Source organism: Globicephala melas, chromosome 20 (genome assembly GCF_963455315.2).
Source record: "Globicephala melas chromosome 20, mGloMel1.2, whole genome shotgun sequence".
NCBI lineage: Eukaryota > Metazoa > Chordata > Mammalia > Artiodactyla > Delphinidae > Globicephala > Globicephala melas.
The window spans coordinates 6,788,195-6,810,449 of NC_083333.1; the positions used below are offsets into that span (position 1 = coordinate 6,788,195).

The 22,255-nt window shown below is 42.6% G+C and overlaps 1 protein-coding gene across 1 annotated transcript; it reads left to right on the forward strand.

Moving 5' to 3' along the window:
- The first annotated feature begins 30 nt into the window (after positions 1 to 30).
- GLOD4 (glyoxalase domain containing 4) lies at positions 31 to 20,681 on the forward strand. Its single transcript, XM_030861899.2, has 9 exons — positions 31 to 186; positions 2,975 to 3,024; positions 3,586 to 3,706; positions 7,444 to 7,588; positions 12,957 to 13,093; positions 13,865 to 13,951; positions 14,219 to 14,332; positions 14,423 to 14,509; positions 20,131 to 20,681. The coding sequence occupies exons 1-9, from the start codon at positions 97 to 99 to the stop codon at positions 20,194 to 20,196; spliced, it is 897 nt and encodes a 298-aa protein (XP_030717759.1). The 5' UTR covers positions 31 to 96; the 3' UTR covers positions 20,197 to 20,681.
- The last annotated feature ends 1,574 nt before the right edge of the window (positions 20,682 to 22,255 follow it).

Genomic DNA, 22,255 nt, shown 5'->3' on the forward strand with positions numbered 1-22,255 from the left:
CTGCGTCACGAAGGCGCGCCGGCGGTGATCAGTGACGTCACTACCGCGCCGGCATCCTCTGTGGGCTGTGCGGCGCTGTACGAGTAACGGCTGGTCATGGCGTCTCGTCGATCTTTGCACTTCGTGTTCAAAGTGGGAAACCGCTTCCAGACGGCTTGTTTCTATCGTGATGTCCTGGGAATGAAGGTGGAGACGGGGCGGAGAGGGGTTGGCGCGCGAGGGGGTCGCGGGAGGCTGAGCCCCACATGGCCGAGGGAGGGGAGAAAAGGGTGTGATGTGGATTTCAGCGGGAACCCGGGTGTCCGACCTTAGCCCCTAGACTTCCCATTAGCTCTGTGGTTTTCAACTTCAGGAAGAGCCGTGAGTCGCGGCTTGGGTTAGATGGACTTTGAAAGGGGGTCACACTTACTAGTCGCCGATTGTGTTGCCCACACACGTTCTTTCATTTAAGTTTATTCACGAATGTTTATTCCTGCCCTTGCGAAGCTTCTAGTCTAGTGGGAAAGGCAGTAAATAAAAAGTTATATATAATCTCCGGTGAACAATGACTCTCTTCTGGTTTGGAGCCTTTCGGTTTAGATATCAGCATTAGTCAGAGTTCTGCTTCTCTTGTTGCTGGTTTGAATGGTCTCTTGGATATTAAGTCTCTGGGTGAGTGCTCCAATTCTTCTCTCCATAGTCCAGATCTAAGTGTGAAGTGAGAAGCCATCCTCGTCTCCAACACCTGGAAGTCGCCTCTCTCCAGCTCTGAGCAGCTGTGATTCTGCAGAGATCACCTGGGTGGCAAGCGCTGGTGGAAGCTATTGGGGAGCTTCCTGATAAGCAGGGACTTTAGATGTTGTCAACTGAAACAAAAATGCATAACCTAAAATTTTCGAGTTAAGTTCTTTTTGGGAACCTTACTGAGGACTATAGCCTGGAAGACAGCCTCTCAGATAGCTCTGAGGAACTGCCCCGAAGAGGCAAGGGCGGAGCTAGAATATATATGAGTTTTTTTCTGGGGGGAAAAAAAAACAAAACCACGTAGTTGAACATCAAAAGATTACTGCTAATCACAAAAACAGACATCTCAAGTTAATGCTTCTTTCTTTTTTTTTAACTTGGGATTTTTAAAAATAAACTTATTTATTTATTTTTGGCTGCATTGGGTCTTCCTTGCTAAGCACGGGCTTTCTCTAGTTGCGGCGAGTGGGGGCTACTCTTCACTGCGGTGCGCGGGCTTCTTATTGCGGTGGCTTGTCTTGTTGCGGAGCATGGGCTCTAGGCGCGTGGGCTTCAGTAGTTGTGGCTTGGGGGCTCTAGAGTGCAGGCTCAGTAGTTGTGGCTCATGGGCTAAGTTGCTCCACGGCACGTGGGATCTTCCCGGTCCAGGAAGTGGTCCCCTGCATTGGCAGGCGGATTCTTAAGGACTGCACCACCAGGGAAGTCCCAGAAGATGGGTTCTGGATTCATTGAAATTATTCCTTAGATATGCATCTTAAATATCTAGGGCCAGCATCCAAAGCATGGAATGCTTCTTGTTTTTCTCCATCCTGAATTCCCTTCAAGGTGCACTGTTGGTGGGCCACTGCAGTAGCTGATGCCCTGGTCCTTGTAGAAATGGAGTTGCAGGCGACATTCTTTGTTTACAGTGTGCAAGAGTGCGATTTAATGTAAAGACACCGCAGGAGACATGGAGTGCAAAGGGAGTTACCTGAATTCATCAGTCATTTAAAAAACATCACCCACTTCATGGTTCTGTGTTGGGCTTTGGTGACAAAGATGAAAATAACCCTGGTATCTGTCCTCAATTAAAGCTCCTGGCTTGGAATGGGGGTGGGAATTGTACATTGCTGATGGTAACGGTACTTGAAATTTGATGATGGAAAACCACAGAGCTCTCTCTTAATGTGTTTCCTCATTGATAAAAGGGTGGTTGTAAAGATTAAACACATTATTATATGTGTAGTATTTGACACATGGTATGTCTTATGTAAGTGTTAGCTACCATTATTATAAAAGTACAACAGTAAGAGAGCTTTAACTCTAACCTGGTCCTCAGGAAATAATTCATGGAGACCTTGTACTTGAGGTGACCTCTAGAGATAGGTGGGATATCCATAGACCTAGATTAGAGGGAGGAGTATACTAGAAAAACTGAACAGCCAATGCAAAGTTAAGATATGTTTGGGAAGCACCACTAGTTTTATGTGCCTTTAGTTTTTTGGGTTTTTTTTTTTGTTGTTGTTGGCTGCTCCACACGGCTTACGGGATCTTAGTTCCCTGACCAGGGATCAAACCCCAGCCCTGGCAGTGAGAGCGCGGGGTCCTAACCACTGGACGACCAGGGAAGTCCCTGATAGTATCTTGAATAATATGCTAAGGAATTTGGATTTGATGTCATAAAAAGTGGGGAGCTCTCTTACATTTTAGAACAGGGCAGTGGTGTGATCAGAGCTGTGCTTTAGGGACTTAATTTTATGGTGGTATTAAGGAAAGAGATCAATAAGATGATTTCTAATAGTCTGTGAGAGATGTGATGGGAGCTTGAACTGGAGCAAGAGCTGTGGGACTCAAAAAGGAAAACAGAAACTGACACATTGAGAGCCTACTGTGTAGTAGGTTCTGTGTCAAATGCTTTAATAAATTATCTATTTTCACAACATATTAGGAGACTCAGATCCTAATATGTTGTTCTCAGAGTTACACAACTACTAAGTGAAGGCCACACTTTTTTCACTACACAGTACTGCTTCCCGATCAAAATATAATAGATTTACAACTTTGGTTGGTTGCCTGACCCTTGGTATCAAGCCGATCTTTCTTACCTCTACTACTTCCAGCCTGGGAAAGATATACAGCTCGTTATCTTTTGTTTGTTTTACACAGAAAGCTTACAAATAATAATGTCTGTGTTTTGACATTTTAGTTTGTGCTAAATATGCTGTGTGTACTACTAGGACAACTTTGCCATTAATTCTCATTCCCTTACCAGATTCTTCGGCATGAGGAATTTGAGGAAGGCTGCAGAGCTGCCTGTAATGGGTATGACCCCTTGTTTCTTAAAATCTTCTTTAGTCTCTGAATACCCCTGAAGAACAGAAAGCAGTTTCTCAAAGCGAGTAGAAGGCAGTAGAATAAATTAAGGAGGCAATAAATTAGGGAGGCAGCTTCAGGGTCACAAATAAGTATATGCTGTGGATGAAGCAGTGTCTTATGGAGTATCTCTTAAGCTTAGTAACCATGGCAAGCTGAGAAATTCCAAGGCCTGATGGGAATTGCATGCTTGACAAGTAGGCAAAAAATGAGTTAAGGTCAGGTGGGACGGCTGTCCCTATAGGATTCAGCTCCCTACTTTAAAGAAAAGGTAAACGAATCTTTCCCTCAAGTAAGTGCCAGACAAATGGTCTTTTGAGCCTTTGGTGATGGGGCCCATGAGCGCTGTGCACAGCTGCTCTTAGCACCGGCTGAGGTCATCTCATCCTTATGGGTACTTGGAGGACCAGAAGGGACTGCCCACCTCTTTGTCCCAATAGTTCTTTGGGGGCAACCTGAAGCAGATTTTGTCTGTGGTCACTGGGTTCATTTTTTTTTTCATTTTTCTAGGCCTTATGATGGAAAATGGAGTAAAACAATGGTGGGATTTGGACCTGAGGATGATCATTTTGTTGTAGAACTGACTTACAATTACGGCATTGGCAACTACAAGCTTGGCAATGACTTCATGGTAAATATCATTTTGTTCTAGCAGATTTTTGGCTGTACCTTTTAGAGAGGTCACTGATACGGCTGTAGATAACGACTACTGATTGATGGCTTTGGGGTGCGGTTTAGTGATTAGTTTTTTGATATTTTCTATTTAAAAAAGAACAAAACCAAGAAACCTGCTTGGGCCCCTGTCTCCAAGCTGGCTCAGGGTGAAATGTGTTCTCCCACCACTTAGGAATCAAGCTCAAGACTTAGAGACAGGTTTGAAGGAGACAAGACTCCCCTGGGGGAATGACTGAATCTCAGGAGGTGGAAGGGCCAGAGTCAATGGTTCGTCAGGTCCTCATCACCATCCAGGGAAATATTTTCTCTCTAGTGGACAGTTGTGATTGGGGTGAGTGATTGCAGTGAATGCTAGTCAGAGAAAAATCTGAGAAGGTTTTAAGGATAGAAAGAAGGTGTCATTGCATGCACCGCATTCATTAATGCATTCAAGAATTCAAGTTATTGTGCACCTGTTATAGTAATAGTGTCTGTCATTTGCTGAGCAGTTACTGTGTGCGAGAGGGAATGTCACTGGGCCCAAATACATAGCAAGAGAGGAGTAACTGATTCTTACCCAGAATCTACTGAGCAGCTCTACCTCATGCTAGATGTTATTTTGCTCATTTGATCTCGCTATTCCTGTTAACTCATGTTAAAATAATGGTACCTAGATTGAAGTTTGTAGGACCAGATATATATAAAAGTGTTTTGTAAATGGAAAGGACTGCTCAGATATAACATATTAATACATTTCTCTTTCTCAGTCTCCATGCCTCTCACTAATTTATTCATTTAACAGATATTTATTGTGACTTGCTCTATGCCATGTACCTTGTTAGTCCTGGGGATACCATTTAGAGTATGTTCCCTGGCCTAAGCAGTTTCCTGTCTGATGGGGGAAACAGGTAAAGAGACAACAAGAATACCGTGTGATAAGTTCTAAGATAGGGATAAGAACAGGGGAATGTGGGAACACACAGGAGGAATTTCCAGCCTGTGCTCAGACAGATGAGAGTTCAGGGACGGCTTCCCAGAAGTGATGTCTGAGCAGGGTGAGGGGGGCAGGGTGGGAGGGTGAGATGGCTGTCCTCAGCATGTGCACAGGCCTGGAGGTGAGAGGGAGCATGGCGCTAAGAGAACTGTGAGTGACTCACTCTGGCTGGAGCTTAGTGTGTGAAGAAGGGAGAGTAGAGTTGAGGCTGGAGGAGTGAGCAGGGGCCACATCATATCAGGACGTTCAGACTTTATTCTGAAAGCAGAGTGGAGCCACTTTTAAGCAGGGGAATGATGCAGTATTTGCCATGCACAAGAATCCGTGGCTAGAGCAGGGAGGTTGGGTTGGCAGGGAGCAGGACTGGAAGTGATGCCACCAGCACACAGGATACACAGCAACCTGCAGTTCCGTAACTAACAAACGCAGCAGTAGTGGGGGAGGGAGGGAGAGGATGGATTTGAGAGATGTCAGAGGTAGAGTTCATAGGATTTGGTGATTGAGTGTATATGAGGGTCTCTGTGTTTCTCCTTATCTTTCTTTTCTTTACTCTCCAAATTTAAATCAGGGAGAAAAAAAAAGAGCAAAACCATCTTGGTGCCATAAACATTTAATCGGCTCAGGTCAAATGTTGATCAGTGGGCCTGCAGGTACTAGAAGCCATGTAGGTGGAGAACAGCTTGGTGGCTCTACTGTGGGTCTTCCCAGGAGACTTTGGTAGTAAGAGAGCCCTGATGAAAGGTGCCTTCTGTGCTACTCCTCAGTTCATGGAACACAAAGAAAAACAGGTTAAATAGAACTCCCATATGTATAAAGAACCCCTGTATAGTGAAAAGAAGAGGAAGTCTCTTAAACATTGAAAAAGATGTTCAACTTCCGAGCTGCCATTTGTCATCTATCAGATTGGCAGAAATCAAAAGGTGTGATAACACACTGTGAGGAAGGGTGTGGGAAAACTGCCACACTCATGCATTACTAATAAGAGTGTGAAGTGGTACAGCCTCAAGTTTGGCAGTATCAAAATAATTAGTGCCTTTACCCTTTGACCTTGCAGTTTCACTTCTAGGAGTTTAGTTTGTGCATATGTTAACAAATATGTGAAATGACCTATGTATTAAATTATTTATTATTGAGTGCCTGCTATGTGCCAGGCACTGTTCCACGAACTTCGGATAAGCGGTGAACAAAACAGACAGAAATCTGTGCCTGGTAGGGGAGGGGGCCCAGGGCCTGACAGACAACAAATAATAAATTTCAATGAGGCTTCCCTGGTGATGCAGTGGTTGGGAGTCCGCCTGCCGATGCAGGGGACACGAGTTCGTGCCCGGTCCGGGAGGATCCCACGTGCCATGGAGTGGCTGGGCCCGTGAGCCATGGCCGCTGAACCTGCGCGTCTGGAGCCTGTGCTCCGCAACGGGAGAGGCCACAACAGTGAGAGGCCTGCATATGGCAAAAAATAAAATAAAATAAAAAAATAAATTTCAATGAATGAATAAATAATATAATATAATGTAATATATGTTATTGAATATTTTAAAGGTGATTATTGTAATGGGGTAAGAACAGAACAGGATAAGGGGGGTTGGGAGTATGGGGCAAATGACCAGTTTTATTTATTTATTTTTTTTGCAGTACGCGGGCCTCTCACTGTTGTGGCCTCTCCCATTGCAGAGCACAGGCTCCGGACGCGCAGGCTCAGCGGCCATGGCTCACGTGCCCAGCCGCTCCGTGGCATGTGGGATCTTCCCAGACCGGGGCACGAACCCGTGTCCCCTGCATCAGCAGGCAGACTCTCAACCACTGTGCCACCAGGGAAGCCCCCACTTTTAATTTTAAGTGGGGCGTTGAGAGCAGGTTTCCATGAGGAGGTGACATCTGAGCAAAGTCTTGGAGATAAGGGAGTTAGCCGTGTGGATATCTCGGGGAAGAGCATTTCAGCTAGGAAACAGCCGGTGCAAAAGCCCTCAGACAGCGCCTGGCACGTTTTAGAAAACGTGAGGAGGCCAGCATGGCTGGAAAAGAGCCAGGGGAGAGGGGGAGGAGGGGGGCTCAGAAATGACATGGGTCAGATTGTCTTGGCCCTTTCAGGCCATCGTAAGCCATCTGTGAGTGAAATGAAGAGCCATCAAGGGTTTTAAGCAGAGGAACAACAGCATGGGGTTGCCGTCTTGAGATAGACTGTAGGGTGGGTTTCAGAAAGTTTACTCCGGCTGCAGAGTGGATGATGGATTGACAAGACTGGAGGCAGAGAGAGGCTGATCTGCAGTCCAGGCTAGAAACGAGGCCGGGCACGTCGGAAGGTATAGTGTGCATTCTTAGGCATTTTGATTAATTTAAATAAAGAATGCCTCGATAGTTGGTTTATGTATTTTGGTTTAAAAAGCAAAATTAAAAAGAGAACATTTTAAATAAGTAGCTGGCGAACCAACGGTAAGATCAAGATTTCTCTGACCAGATCTCAAAAGTGAGGAGAGATTATCTTTGGTATTAAATGAATCAACTTTCTCTGGCATTTGTGTTTCTGTCCTACAATTCACAAAGTTTAGAATCTTTGTGGGAGAAAAATGTCCAAAACCTACTTCAAAATTACTAGCAGAAAATTTTGAATGCCAATTAAATCTTAGGTGATTTGATGTAAAGGCAGTGGGGTTTTGCTTCATTACCTTCTATAAAAGATCTGTTGTGATTACGCACTTGGATGATACTGTTGTTTGCCATAGGGTATCACGCTCGCTTCTAGCCAGGCTGTCAGCAACGCCAGGAAGCTGGAGTGGCCACTCAGTGAAGTGGCAGAAGGTGTTTTTGAAACCAAAGCCCCAGGAGGATATAAGTTCTATTTGCAGAACCGCAGTCCACCTCAGTCAGGTAATTATCCCCACACTGACAAAAGCCCTCTGTCTAAAGGCTTCTGATGGAAGGAGAGAGGGAGCTCAATTTCTGTCTCCTGTGGAGTCTTTCTATATTGACATGACACATCTTTCCCAAGCCAGTGTTGTTATTTGTCCTCTAAGAAATTATATTCTCATATCAGAATTTGAGTGCATCACTGTAGGGGTTCTGGACTGGTTCTATCTATTCTACTGGTAATGTATCTGTTTAGGATACTTCCAGCTGCAGATATTAGGTACCCAACTGTAGCTTGAACGGTAAGAAAATGTTTTAGTTCACAGAGCAGGCATTCTCTGGGTAGGAAAGACTTCAGGGTTAGTTGATTCAGCAGCTCAGCAATGGCATCAAGAACCCAAATCTTCTCTCTCTGCATCCTCTTGTCCTCAAGGGTCTGCTTCTCCCTCTCAGGGTTGTAGGGTGGCTGCCAGTAGCAGTTGGGGCTACCTGCCTCCACATTCTCATCTGGTAGGAGGAAGAGAAACTGACTTCCTGTGGCTCTTTTTTAAGAGCACAGCAAAACTTTCCCAGAATCTTCCAGCAACTTCCTGGTCAGAATTGATTCCCATGCCTGCTCCTGAACCAATCGCTGGCAGGCAAGAGAAATAGGATTATCCTTAGACCGGTTAGTCGTATCTTGCAGCTAAGGTCAGTTTCCCAGACTACAGTGCTGGCTCTTGGTCAGTGTGGGTGAATGAAGTGAGGAGCCCACCGCTCTGACTGCCGCAGTGAGTGGGAGAGAAACCGCATGACGTTTCACGTACGAGGCATCCTCGTCACACATGTATTTAATTCCTGCAAATTCTGCTACCTGCTCTGCCAAGAGAAAAACAAAAGCAAGAAAAGGGAAAAAAAAATACTGGTGAATAGCAAGGGCACTTCTGCCTGTCATTCAATCAGTGAACACAGGCCCCTAAGTGCACCTGAGGTGAAGACATTCTCTTTCCCCGCTGGTCTGCCTCAAGTCCCCAAGGCCCCTCAGACTGAGCCTGACAGTTGTGTTTATTGCTACTTGCTTTTCTTTCTTTTTTTTTTAATATTTATTTATTTATTATTTATTTGGCTGCGTTGGGTCTTAGTTGTGGCAGGCAGGCTTCTCTCTAGTTGTGGCGCATGGGCTGTAGGGCGCGGCGGGCTCTGTAGTTGCCCCGCAGCAAGTAGGATCTTAGTTCCTTGACCAGGGATCGAACCCTCATCCCCTGCATTGGAAGGCAGTAGGGAAGTCCCCAGTGCTACTTGCTTTTCATCTGGAGCTCAGCAAAAGAAAGAGCGATGTTCCAGTGTGGGAGGTTAGGCTGGTACTGTGGGACGTACTGAGAGATGGTATTTCTGAACTTCACTGGTAATGTAAGGGATTCCTATGAGTATTTTTATTGATAGGTGATAGGTGTTTTATATACTAACTTTGAAACTTAACTCCTGCCACTCATTCCATTATACATTTTTTCCCTAGTCTTAATGATGTTTCAGTACATAAAATAATACAGGACCTCACAATCATAAGGTTTTTTTTCTTTGCTTTCTAGATTTGGTTTTTATATTCCAAAGATATCAATTTAGGGTATTGACATTAAAATTCAAATATTTTCTAATGACATCATCTTGATTACCTCCAAATAACTTGAAAAGTTTTCCATAGAATCTTTTTTTTTTTTTTTTTTTTTTGCGGTCCTCTCACTGTTGTGGCCTCTCCCGTCGCGGAGCACAGGCTCCGGACGGGCAGGCTCAGCGGCCATGGCTCACGGGCCCAGCCGCTCCGCGGCATGTGGGATCTTCCCAGACCGGGGCACGAACCTGTGTCCCCTGCATCAGCAGGCAGACTCTCAACTACTGCGCCACCAGGGAAGCCCCATAGAATCTTTTCTTTGGTCACTATTTTTAATTTTTTAATTTTTAATTTTTTTTATTTTTTTGCGGTACGCGGGCCTCTCACTGCTGCGGCCTCTCCCGTTGCAGAACACAGGCTCCGGGCGCGCAGGCCCTGCGGCCATGGCTCACGGGCCCAGCCGCTCTGCGGCACGTGGGATCCTCCCGGATCGGGGCACGAACCCACGTCCTTTGCATCGGCAGGCGGACTCTCAATCACTGCGCCACAGGGAAGCCCTGGTCACTATTTGTTTTTTGAATTTTATTTTTTATACAGCAGGTTCTTTTTAGTTATCCATTTTATACATATTAGTGTATATATGTCAATCCCAATCTCCCAATTCATGACACCACCACCACCTCCCACCACTTTCCCCCCCTGGAGTCCATACGTTTGTTCTCTACATCTGTGTCTCAATTTCTGCCCTGCAAACCGGTACCATTTTTCTAGGTTCCACATATATGCGTTAATAAACGATATTTGTTTTTCTCTTTCTGACTTACTTCACTCTGTATGACAGTCGCTAGATTCATCATAAGATGTTTTTGTTCTTTGGAATGATAATACCTTTGGGGCATTAATTTCTGGTTGGTGATACAGTCAAATCTATAAGTCTAGCCTGGTGTCCATACTTCTTTGAATGAATCACTCCTGTGTAGTTTCACCCACTATGACTGTTCCTGCCCCTACCTCCCTTCAGGGTCTGAATCACCTGGAATTTGTTGATGTCTCAGTGAATGGGGAAAACTAAAACAGTCTGCCAGGTAGAGGCACCTGTGAGAAACACCTTGCTTTAGCCATGGTATTGCTTGTCTAGAAAACGGGACTAAGGCAGTGAAAACTGAAGGAAAATGCACTGAATTTATCCTAGTCAGATACAGACTTGGAACAGCTCTTCAAAAAGTCACTTTACAAACTCCTTAAAGAAAAATTTTAGTGTAATATCTAAAAAGACTATCCAAAAAGACTTTTAAGATACTCCTCAAACAACTTATGTCTCAGAAGCTGGAGTTTCTTCATATGCTTCAACTAAACAATATATTGCAACAGACAGGGTACAGAAGCAGATGTAAGAATCCAGCTATCTTCTACTAATCCAGACCTTAAAGAGATTCACAAAAACGTAAAACGATGCTGTTCTTGTCATTGCTTGTTTTGGAAAACACAAGTTGTTTTTCACAAAAAAAATGTAATATTATTTTTAAATGAATTAATATGTAAATTTAAAAAGTCATTTTACACTATAAAAGTTTCCAATAATGATAAGTGTTTAAATATAACTTTTATTCTTTTTACAAAAAAAATAGATTTTTTTCCCCTAGACACACAGATACGCAAAAATAAGGAAGAAGAAAAGAGATAACCACTGTTAACATTTTACTTATTTTATTTATTTGGTTGCACTGGGTCTTAGTTGCAGCATGCATATGGGATCTAGTTCCCTGACCAGGGATCGAACCCGGGCCCCCTGCATTGGGAGCATAGAGTCTTATCCACTGTACCACCAGGGTAGTCCCTGTTAACATTTTAGAGTATATCTTTCCAATCTTTTATCAAAAGAAATAAATATATAATTAAATATATATGGGATTCCATTGTGTGACATTGTAGGAAGAGAAACAGTTGTCTGTTGTTAGATATTCATGTTGTCTCTGGTGTTTCGTTGTTATGAGCAACACTGTGATGAATGTCTTTGTGACAAAAGGCCTTCATACATCCGCAGTCACTTCTTTAATTGCTGAAAATGGGATTGCTCTTTCAAAAGCAGTGGAGGGTTTTTAGATACATTTTGTCAAATTGTTGCTCAGAAACGTACTAATTTACACTCTGCCATTATTACATGATTGTGGTTTTTTCCCCCTGTACTATAACAGTTAACACTGTGAACTTTTAAAATTATTTGCTAATTAGATAACAAAATGTTTTATTTGAATTCTATTTATTTATTTATTTTTGGCGTGTTGGATCTTCGTTTCTGTGCGAGAGCTTCTCTAGTTGTGGCGAGTGGGGGCCACTCTTCATCGCAGTGCGCAGGCCTCTCACTGTCGTGGCCTCTCTTGTTGCAGAGCACAGGCTCCAGATGCGCAGGCTCAGTAGTTGTGGCTCACAGGCCTAGTTGCTCCGCGGCATGTGGGGTCTTCCCAGACCAGGGCTCGAACCCGTTTTCCCTGCATTGGCAGGCGGATTCTCAACCACTGCGCCACCAGGGAAGCCCCTTATTTGAATTCTAATTTCTTTGTGAGGTCAAACATGCATTCATATGTTCATTGACTGTTCCAGTTCCTCCTTTTGTGGATTACTGCTTCGTGCCTTTTGCTTATTTTTCCAGGACGTGCATCTTTTCCTTATGATGTTTAAAGGTGATTTAAATATTAAGGACTTTTTGTCATATATGTTGTTAAAAAAATGTTTCCTACTTTGTTTTATTCTTTAATTTTGATAGTAATCCTTTTTTTTGATTGTTGTCTAGGGGTTTTCCATTTCATGTAATTAACCTAGCACATTTTTTTCTTCATGGTTTTTCTATCTTTAGTGTCAGATTAGATCTTTCTGGGCTTCCCTGGTGGCACAGTGGTTAAGAATCCACCTGCCAATGCAGGGGACACAGGTTCGAGTCCTGGTCTGGGAAGATCCCACATGCCGCGGAGCAACTAAGCCCATGCGCCACAACTACTGAGCCTGTGCTCTAGAGCCCGCGAGCCACAGCTACTGAGCCTGTGCGCCACAGCTACTGAAGCCCTCATACCTAGAGCCCGTGCTCCACAACAGGAGAAGCCACCGCAATGAGAAGCCCGTGCACCGCAACAAAGAGTAGCCCCCGCTCACCACAGCTAGAGAAAGCCTGCACACAGCAACAAATACCCAACGCAGCCAAAATAAATTGATAGATAAAATAAATATTTTAAAAATCTTATTTATAAAAAAAAGTCTTTCTCCACCCCAAAATTGTTTAAATAATCACCCATTTCTAGTATTTTCACGGTTTCAGTCTTTAAACAATCCTTTAACTCATTAGGAATGTATTTTGCCATTTAGTTTAAAGGTGTAGCTTCTTCCCACCAAATAAGAAGTCAGTTATCTTTTTTTTTTTTTAATTATTTATTTATTTTTGGCTGCGTTGGGTCTTTGTTGCTGTGCGTGGGCTTTCTCTAGTTGCGGTGAGCGGGGGCTGCTCTTCATTGCGGTGCACGGGCTTCTCATTGTGGTGGCTTCTCTTGTTGCGGAGCACGGGCTTTAGGCATGCAGGCTTCAGTAGTTGTGGCACGTAGGCTCAGTAGTTGTGGTGCATGGGCTTAGTTGCTCCGCGGAAGCCAGTTATCTTAATGCCGTTTATCTTTATTGAATAATCTGCCCTTTCACACTGACTTAAAATCCCTTTCTTATAAACTAAATTCTTATATATACTTGAGCCTGTTTGGGTCCTTCCGTTCCATTCCTTTGCACTGCCCTGTTCATTCCTGCTGTTTCGTTACCCTACAGATCCTGTATTAAAAGTAACTCTAGCAGTGTCTGATCTTCAGAAGTCCTTGAACTACTGGTCTAATCTACTGGGAATGAAAATTTATGAAAAAGATGAAAAGAAGCAGAGGGCTTTGCTGGGCTATGCTGATAACCAGGTGAGCAATCTTGGAGAGAAATAATCTGTTACTATGAGTTTGGCTTATAAATAAAGTTAACATGAAGGTTATTCTCATAGTTTCTTCATAGTAATTCAATATTTAGGACAGAAGAAAATTAAAAGTGCTGGTAAGCTCACCACCCAGATATTACCTTTGTTTATATTGGGGGAATGTGTCCTTTCAGGAGTGGATTTGCTGAGTCAGAAGAGATGTAGGCAAGATTTAATGCTGTAATGATAATCTTTTTTTCTTTTTCTCTTAATAACTTAGCATTTGAGCATGATTTAGTCCTTTTACTTTAAGCCAGAAGGTCTACTCCTAGGAATTTATTTTACAAACGTACTTATCCTACACATGCACAAAGAAGTATGTACAAGGTTATCTGCTGCGGCATTGTTCGTAATAGCAAAATATAAGAAATAACCTAAATGCCCTGTGGATTCAAGCAATAGTTCAACCATTTATGGTTCATCCATAGAATGGATTAGTAAGCAGCCATCAAAAAGAATGAGGCGAGTCTCTATGTGCTGAGATGGTAACATTAATTGGAGAAAAACAAGGGACAGAATGGTGCATAAATTATGCTACCATTTGTGTAAAAAAGAAAAAAGGCTATATGCCTGTGGATGCCTGCTGACTGGTTGCCTCTGGGGTGAGAGTAAGAGGGAGACTGAGAATTTACTTTATTCCTTTAGCCCTGTTTGAATTTTTTTCTTTTACCACGTAACCTGTTCCTAAAAATAAACCCGCTTTCTCATGTCTTTTCAGTGTAAGCTGGAGCTACAGGGCATCCAAGGGGCAGTTGTTCATGCAACAGCTTTTGGACGAATTGCCTTTTCTTGCCCCCAGAAAGAGGTAATGTTTGGTACCAGGTCTTTTGTTTAAACTCTGTGACTAGCTAGTTCAAACAGCTAGGAAACTTGACCCTCCCTTCTCTAGGTTCATGTTGATTGTGGCTTTGGTATCAAGTTCAGCAGTTGTCTCGAGCAGCTGAGATATAAAATCAAACAAGTGGCGCCAGAGTTTTCTGGTTGATCTGAGATTCCTCTGGGGCTTTCGAGGACCACAGCCCAAGAGTGGTGTGGGACCCCTTGCTCACTTTGCTTTTTTGTTTTCCTCAAGTTGTCAGACTTAGAAGATTTGATGAAAAGGGAGAACCAGAAGATTCTGACTCCCCTGGTGAGTCTGGACACTCCAGGGAAAGCAACAGTGCAAGTTATCATTTTGGCCGACCCTGTAAGTATTCCCTAGGAGCAGGACAGGCTGCAGCAGGGCTTTCTTCTGAGGTGTCTTTTTGCCAAATTTCTTTTCTCTCTTTTGGTGTAGGATGGACATGAAATTTGCTTTGTGGGGGATGAAGCATTTCGAGAACTCTCTAAGATGGATCCAGAGGGAAGCAAATTATTGGATGACGTGAGTCTCTTTTCTAAATTTATCTCACCTTCAGCTCAAGGGGGTGCTGTTAAGTGTGTATGAAGAAGGACCCAAGCATCAGGGCCAGTTCTTACTTTCAGAACCGTGTCCTTTTGAGGTGACTTTTTGAGCCAGAGGCTTGTGTCAACTTCATTGCCACCTATGTGACTCTTATCTGGGTGCAGTATGTGTGCCTTCCCTCCACCTCGGGCTGCCTTGGAGAACCACTGCTGCTAAATACATCACTGTTCTGCTCGGTGATCGGAAGTGCCCCGACGCCACCCCTTCTCACTACCTTAGCCCCTTGGTCATCTCTTCTCCACTCTACAGCATCGTTCTCTTCCTTCCTAGCAAATTGTTCTCATAAGCATACAAACTAACTCTAGTATCTTCTAAAAATCTTTTATTGACCCCATATCCCTTCTCCAGATTTGTTTTAAAAATCTCCCTACACGCCGTTTCTACTTCTTACCTCCCATTCACACTTCACTCTGTTCTGCATTGGCTCCTGTCACACAGTGAGACGCTCGCATTGACATCATTGGTGACCTCCTCTTGCCAAATCCAGTGACTGTTTTTCTATCCTCATCAAACACGATCTTTTAGCAGCATGCAGTGTTGTACCCCAGCTTCTAGCACATACCTCATATGTAGCTGGAACTCAGTGAATACTCTGCTGCTGCTGCTGCTGAAAGGAATGAATCAATCTGTCCTGGTTCTGTCGCTTAGGATCTATGTGACTGACCTTAAGAAATTTACTTCAAGTCTCTAAACTGTAGTTTCTTATCCAAAAATTTGAGGAAATAAGATTATCCACCTCATAGGATTGTTGTGTTGTTTATAGAGCTTGGCAAACTGCTGACATAATAACGGACACTCAATTGTTGTTCATTAAAGCTGGAAATGTACAAAAAATATAGCGTTTACAAATTTTACCATAAAGGAAAATAGAATCTCAGGCAACCTCTTAGTTGACAAATTGGCTAGATTGTTCTTCTTGCTCTCTCATATCACTGACCAACTTCCTCCTCTTTTTTTATTTTAAAATATTTATTTACTTACTTTTATTTGGTTGTGCGGGTCTTAGTTGCAGCAGGCGGTATCCTTAGTTGTGGCTCGCAGGCTCCTTAGTTGCGTTGTGGCCTGTGGGCTGCTTAGTTGCAGTACGTGGGCTCCTTAGTTGTGGCATGCGTGTGGGATCTAGTTCCTTGACCAGGAATCGAACCTGGGCCCCCTGCATTTGGAGCACGGAGTCTTATCCACTGCGTCACTAGGGAAGTCCCCAACTTCCTCCTCTTTTGAGCTCTCTTCTCCCTTGATGTTGGGGATCCTGCCATCTTCCTATCTCTCTGACAGCTTCCCCTCAGCCACAGGCATCTTTTTCTGTGACTGATCCTGAAATGATTTTGCCCATGGTCCCATCTTGGCTGTCTTTTACTCTCTCATTGTACATTCTTTCTCTTCTCTGAGTAGAAGTTACCTGTTACTCTGGTCATCTCTGCGCAGAGCTTCAGCCATCATCCATTCTCAACTTCCTAACTTCTAGTTCCCACTCCCCACTAAGCTCTAAATGAGCATTTTTCATTGTTGTTACTGCGGTAAAATATACATAGAATTAAAGTGTACAGAAAGTTTAGTGTCCACTTTGATGAGTTTTGACAGTTACATATACTCGTATAACCACTACTCAAAATATAGAGTATTTTCATTGTTATAGCAAGTTCTGTTGTGCCCATTTCTAGGTCCCAACCCCTCCTCTCAGCAGCAACTACTGTTCTGAATTCTGTCATATGAATTTTGTCTGTCCTTGGACTTCATATAGATGGAATGGCTTCTTTCAGTCAATGTAACATTTTTGAGATTCCTCAGTGTAATTGTACATGCCAGAATTCTTTTTTCTTTGCTGAGTGGTATTCAATTTTATGAATATAACAATTTGCTTATCCATTCTTCCAATGGTGGACATTGAAGTTTTTTCCAGATTTTTATCTATTTTAAGGAAGACTGCTCTGAACATTCTCACGTAACTCTTCTTATGGACATGTGTTTCATTTCTCTTGGGTAAATACCTGGGAGGGGAATTGCTTTTACTTTCTAAGAAACTGCCAAACAGTTGTCCAAAGTGATTGAACCGCTTTACACTATTGGCCATGTATGTATAGAAGAGTTCCAGCTGCTCTGCATCCTCACCAACATTTGTGTGTTGTCTTTTGTCCGTTTCTTTCTGTAACAGATTTTATTTTTAATATTTCATGATTTAAAATTCCATATATACACAAAAGAGTACAAAATCCCTGTGTGACTGTCACCAGTCAACTCTGCCATAATTTTTCATCATTCCTTTCCACCCCACTTGTTTTTTCGGCAGTGGGGATATTTGTTGGAGAATTTTAAGGCAAATTTCAGACATCATGGCATTTCAGCCCTAAATACTTAAGTATTTTACACATTTTAAGATGATTTGAAAAGTGAAAATTACAACATTGTAAAGGAACCATACTCCAATAAAAATAAGTTTTAAAAAAAGCAAAAATTAAGGAATTTTCATATATACAATATTGATATAGTCACACTTAAAAAATATATCCTTTTTTTTTTTACAGTTAACACAGTGTTATATTGCCTCCTTATATCAACCTCTTATTTATTTATTTCATTGCGTTGGGTCTTCATTGCGGTGCGTGGGCTTCTCATCACAGTGGCTTCTCTTGTTGCGGAGCATGGGTTCTAGGCGTGTGGGCTCAGTAGTTGTGGCTCGTGGGCTCTGTGCAGGCTTCTCGTTGCTGTGGCTTCTCTTGCTGTGGAGCATGGGCTCTAGTCACATGGGCTCATTAGTTGTGGTGCACGGGTTTAATTGCTCCACGGCATGTGGGATCTTCCCGGACCTGGGATCCAACCCGTGTCCCCTGCATTGGCAGGTGGATTCTTTTTTTTTTTTAACATCTTTATTGGAGTATAATTGCTTTACATATATCCCATATCTTCTCCCTCTCGCATCTCCCTCCCACCCCTCTAGGTGGACACAAAGCACCGAGCTGATCTCCCTGCGCTATGTGGCTGCTTCCCACTAGCTATCTGTTTTACATTTGGTAGTGTATATATGCCATGCCACTCTCTCACTTTGTCCCAGCTTACCCTTCCCCCTCCCCATGTCCTCAAGTCGATTCTCTATGTCTGCATCTTTATTCCTGTCCTGCCCGTAGGTTCTTCAGAACCCTTTTTTTTAGAATCCATATATATGTGTTAGCATACAGTATTTGTTTTTCTCTTTCTGACTTACTTCACTCTGTATGACAGTCTGTAGGTCCATCCACCTCACTACAGATAACTCAATTTCATTTCTTTTTATGGCTGAGTAATATTCCATTGTATATATGTGCCACATCTTCTTTATCCATTCATCTGTTGATGGACACTTAGCTTGCTTCCATGTCCTGACTATTGTAAATAGAGCTGCAATGAACATTGTGGTACATGACTCTTTTTGAGTTATGGTTTTCTCAGGGTATATGCCCAGTAGTGGGATTACTGGGTTGTATAGTAGCTCTATTTTTAGTTTTTTGAGAAACCTCCATACTGTTCTCCATAGTGGCTGTATCAATTTATATTCCCACCAACAGTGCAGGAGGGTTCCCTTTTCTCCACACCCTCTCCAGCATTTATTGTTTGTAGATTTTTTGATGATGGCCATTCTGACTGGTGTGAGATGATATCTCATTGCAGTTTTGATTTGCATTTCTCTAATGATTAGTGATGTTGAGCATCCTTTCATGTGTTTGTTGGCAATCTGTATATCTTCTTTGGAGAAATGTCTATTTAGGTCTTCTGCCCATTTTTGGATTGGGTGGTTTGTTTTTTTGATATTGAGCTGCATGAGCTGCTTGTATATTTTGGAGAGTAATCCTTTGTCCATTGCTTTGTTTGCAAATATTTTCTCCCATTCTGAGGGTTGTCTTTTCATCTTGTTTACAGTTTCCTTTGCCTTGAAAAAGCTTTTAAGTTTCATTAGGTCCCATTTGTTTATTTTTGTTTTTATTTCCATTTCTCTAGGAGGTGGGTCAAAACGGATCTTGCTGTGATTCATGTCATAGAGTGTTCTGCCTGTGTTTTCTTCTAAGAGTTTTATAGTGTCTGGCCTTACATTTAGGTCTTTAATCCATTTTGAGTGAGTGAGTTCTACCTCTGAAATCCTTTGTCTATCTACTTCCCTTTTGAAAAAGCTCTCATTTTCACCTGCAATACTGCAAAAGCCTCCTCCCACCTTCCAGTCAATCCCTGTTGCTAGCACTAGCTCTCTAAAGCATCAATCCAGTAATTTAAAAAACGGTTTAGGGGCTTCTCTGGGTGGCTCAGTGGTTAAGAATCCACCTGCCAGTGCAGGGGACACACGTTCGAGCCCTGGGTCCGGGAAGATCCCACGTGCCGGGGAGCAACTAAGCCCATGCACTACAACTACTGAGCCTGCACTCTGCAGCCCGCAAGCCACAACTGCTGAGCCCATGCGCTTAGAGCTCGTGCTCCGCAATGAGAAGCCGGCGCACCGCAAAGAAGAGTAGCCCCCGCTCACCACAACTAGAGAAAGCCCCTGCGCAGCAATGAAGACCCAGAGCAGCCTAAATAAGTAAATAAATAAATAAAATTTTTAAAAAAGAGACTTCAGTTTTAAGCTGGGCTCCCCTGCCCTCCCTGCCCACAAGCCCCTTTCTATGACCTCAACCTCATGGAATGGTAGGATAAAAGGACTCTGGTGGAACCAAAACATATTGTTATTAACAAGACTTCTTTTTTAATTAAGAGGTTCCAAACCAAACAGTACCAACATCAGCGGAATGGTGTGGGAGGAGGCGTGGAAAAAGGAAATCATTCCAGGCTCATTGCTAAGACGTCAAAATAGCTTTTCACATTTGGCCTCATCATTAGACTGAGTCTCCTGAGCACTAAAGATTCTTGAGAGCCCACCCAGACTTTGAGAATGACAGCACTTTCTGTTCCAAAGAGCCCACAGCGGGGTGTGCTTGGCCTGCTCTCCAGGCAGCATCAGCCGCACTTTCCGGCTGCAGGCTCTGCCCTTTACTCTGCAAAATGAGAACTAACAAGCGATTGCTTGATACCCATCAGCATCCTCTGTCAAAGTAAACACAAGACTCTATACTGAATGAACATTTTTTCTTCTTTTTTTAGTTAATTAATTAATTAATTTTTTGGCTGCGTTGGGTCTTTGTTGCTGTGCCCGGGCTTTCTCTAGTTGCAGTGAGCGGGGGCTACTCTTCGTTGCGGTGCGTGGGCTTCTCATTGCGGTGGCTTCTCCTGTTGCAGAGCACAGACTCTAGGCACGTAGGCTTTAGTAGTTGTGGCACGTAGGCTCTAGAGGGCAGGCTCAGTAGTTGTAGGGCATGGGCTTATTTGCTCCGCGGCGTGTGGGATCTTCCCGGGCCAGGGCTCGAACCCATGTTCCCTGCGTTAGCAGGCGGATTCTTAACCACTGTGCCACCATAGAAGTCCCTGAACATCTTTTAATTGTTAATTTCTTGATTGTGGGCAGTGCAGTGAGGTATGAAGTAGACTATGTGTTTTATTTTATGGATTGAGAATAAATAAATATTCCAATTCTGTTTCTATAGGCAATGGCAAAAGATAAAAGTGATGAATGGTTTGCTGCACAAAATAAACCAAAGGCTTCAGGTTAACGGAAGACATCACGTGGAACAAGCATTAGTGATTCCTGTCGAACACCTGTGAGGCCTGATGTGTGCATTATGTGACAAATGTTCTCACAACGTGGTGGTTTCCTGTGTGGGCAGAGAGGCTGGGTGGTGAAGATTTGTGTATTTTTATCTTTGAGAGCTCTGATATATTTTAGAGAGAAGATCCTATCATTATCAGTCCATTTAGAGGAGAGCTCTTGCTGTCATCTGTGCCATCCCTGGAAGGGTACATTTTTTGTGTAACTGTATTACATTAGTAATCAGTTCTTCTGCAGCCTGGGACAGCTGTATTGAACAGGACCTTTGGTTGGGAATGGAGGGAATTTTGATAAGTATGTAGATTTAATGAGAACAAATAAACCCAAATCAATTGCTTACAGCAGGAGTACTTCCAGTACCTGGTGACAGTATGCTGTTCTAATGTCTTAACTCTGGCAGGCCTTGACCAATAAAAACTTTTAAAGAAATTTTGTGCCTTGAACCAAAAGACTTGGTTAACGTTCCCACATTTTTTGCTTTAAATTTTTGAGTAGCCAGAGAAAACAGACAAAAGGATCTAATGTATTATGTTGCTACACGCCTGGCTCTGTGCTAGTTTCTCTCTCTCCCTCTCTCTCTATATGTATATTTTTTTCTTTTAATCCTCATAAGAAGAGACCATGTTAGATTTCTTAGTGATGAATTAAATGATTTCTTCAGCATGAAAAACTTTTTTTTAATATTTTCTTGTTTTCTATTTGATTCTGCAGAACAAATCAGTTTTAATCACTGGAAATAGAATTAAGTTGGGCATAGTTATTATGAAATGTTTTTTGAAATTATGCTTCTGAAATCAAGCTGTTACAATCAACCTGTAAGACTCATTATTTAAAGTGGTTGCCAGGTTCAAACTATAGGGAAAAAACTGATGAGATTGGAAATGATTGACTCAGAAGATATCTGTTCCTGTACAATATACATGAAATTACTTGTAAATCATAGCCTCTGCTGTTCTCCCTTGCTGGCAGGGTAGGGTATGGAAATTTCAGAGTGAGTTTCAGCTCACCTTCTGATAGGGCTATCTTAACCTTCACTGAGAGGAAAAAATTATTTCCCAGCTCCACAGCACTTTTCATTCCACTTAAATTCTCTATCTTAGGGAAGCAATTTTGAGTTTCAAAGCAAATCAAGCTATGTTCCTCCTGTCGACAGTTGGTTCACTTTTTTTTTTCCTATGCATGGGGAAATTATTATATGAATTTTGAATAATCAAGTAAATGCCTCTGTCTTCTTTAGACTATGATTTGTTAATTCTCAGATTTTCTAATTAATTAATAATTAGATTATTAATTCTTGATGTTTATCTCTGGTAATACTGTTCTCCTGAAAAGAAACTATACTTCTCCCAGTGTATTAGGCTGTTGTGATGTGGCCTTTCTTTTTTTTTGGCTGCGCTGCACAGCATGTGGGATCTTAGTTCCCTGACCGGGGATCAAACACGCACCCCCTGCATTGCAAGGTGGAGTCTTAACCACTGGACTGCCAGGGAAGTCCCTGATGTGGCCTTCTAAGTTTGTTATAGTAAAATAAGTGGTTTATGTAAGTACTAAACACATGCCAGATTCCTCTTTATCTGTTTATCTTATGTTGTAACATACCCCCAATTTTTTCTCTTAAATGTACAGCTATGCATGAGAGAACTGAATGCTGTTTATCTACCTGGGACATTTTAGCTTCATGATATCAGCCTCCTTTTATTTCTCTCATTGCCTGTCATTTTTCCTTTGTTGCAGTCTTCAATATTTTATTCATCCTAAAACCATTTACTGTACCACTTTGGCCTTTTATCAAGCAATCCAAAAGTTTACCTCTGCACAGGGCAGCTAGTAATTTTAAACCAAAAGTTACTACTTCCCCATCTCTGGGAATGGTATAATCAGCTACAAAACAAGGTTTAAAGATAGTTTTGCCCAAGCTGGTGTTTTTAAACAGATGAAGTTGGGAAGTTCCTCAGTTTCTCCAGAGTTGTGTTTTCAGAGTAGTCATTTTATTTTTCGACTTG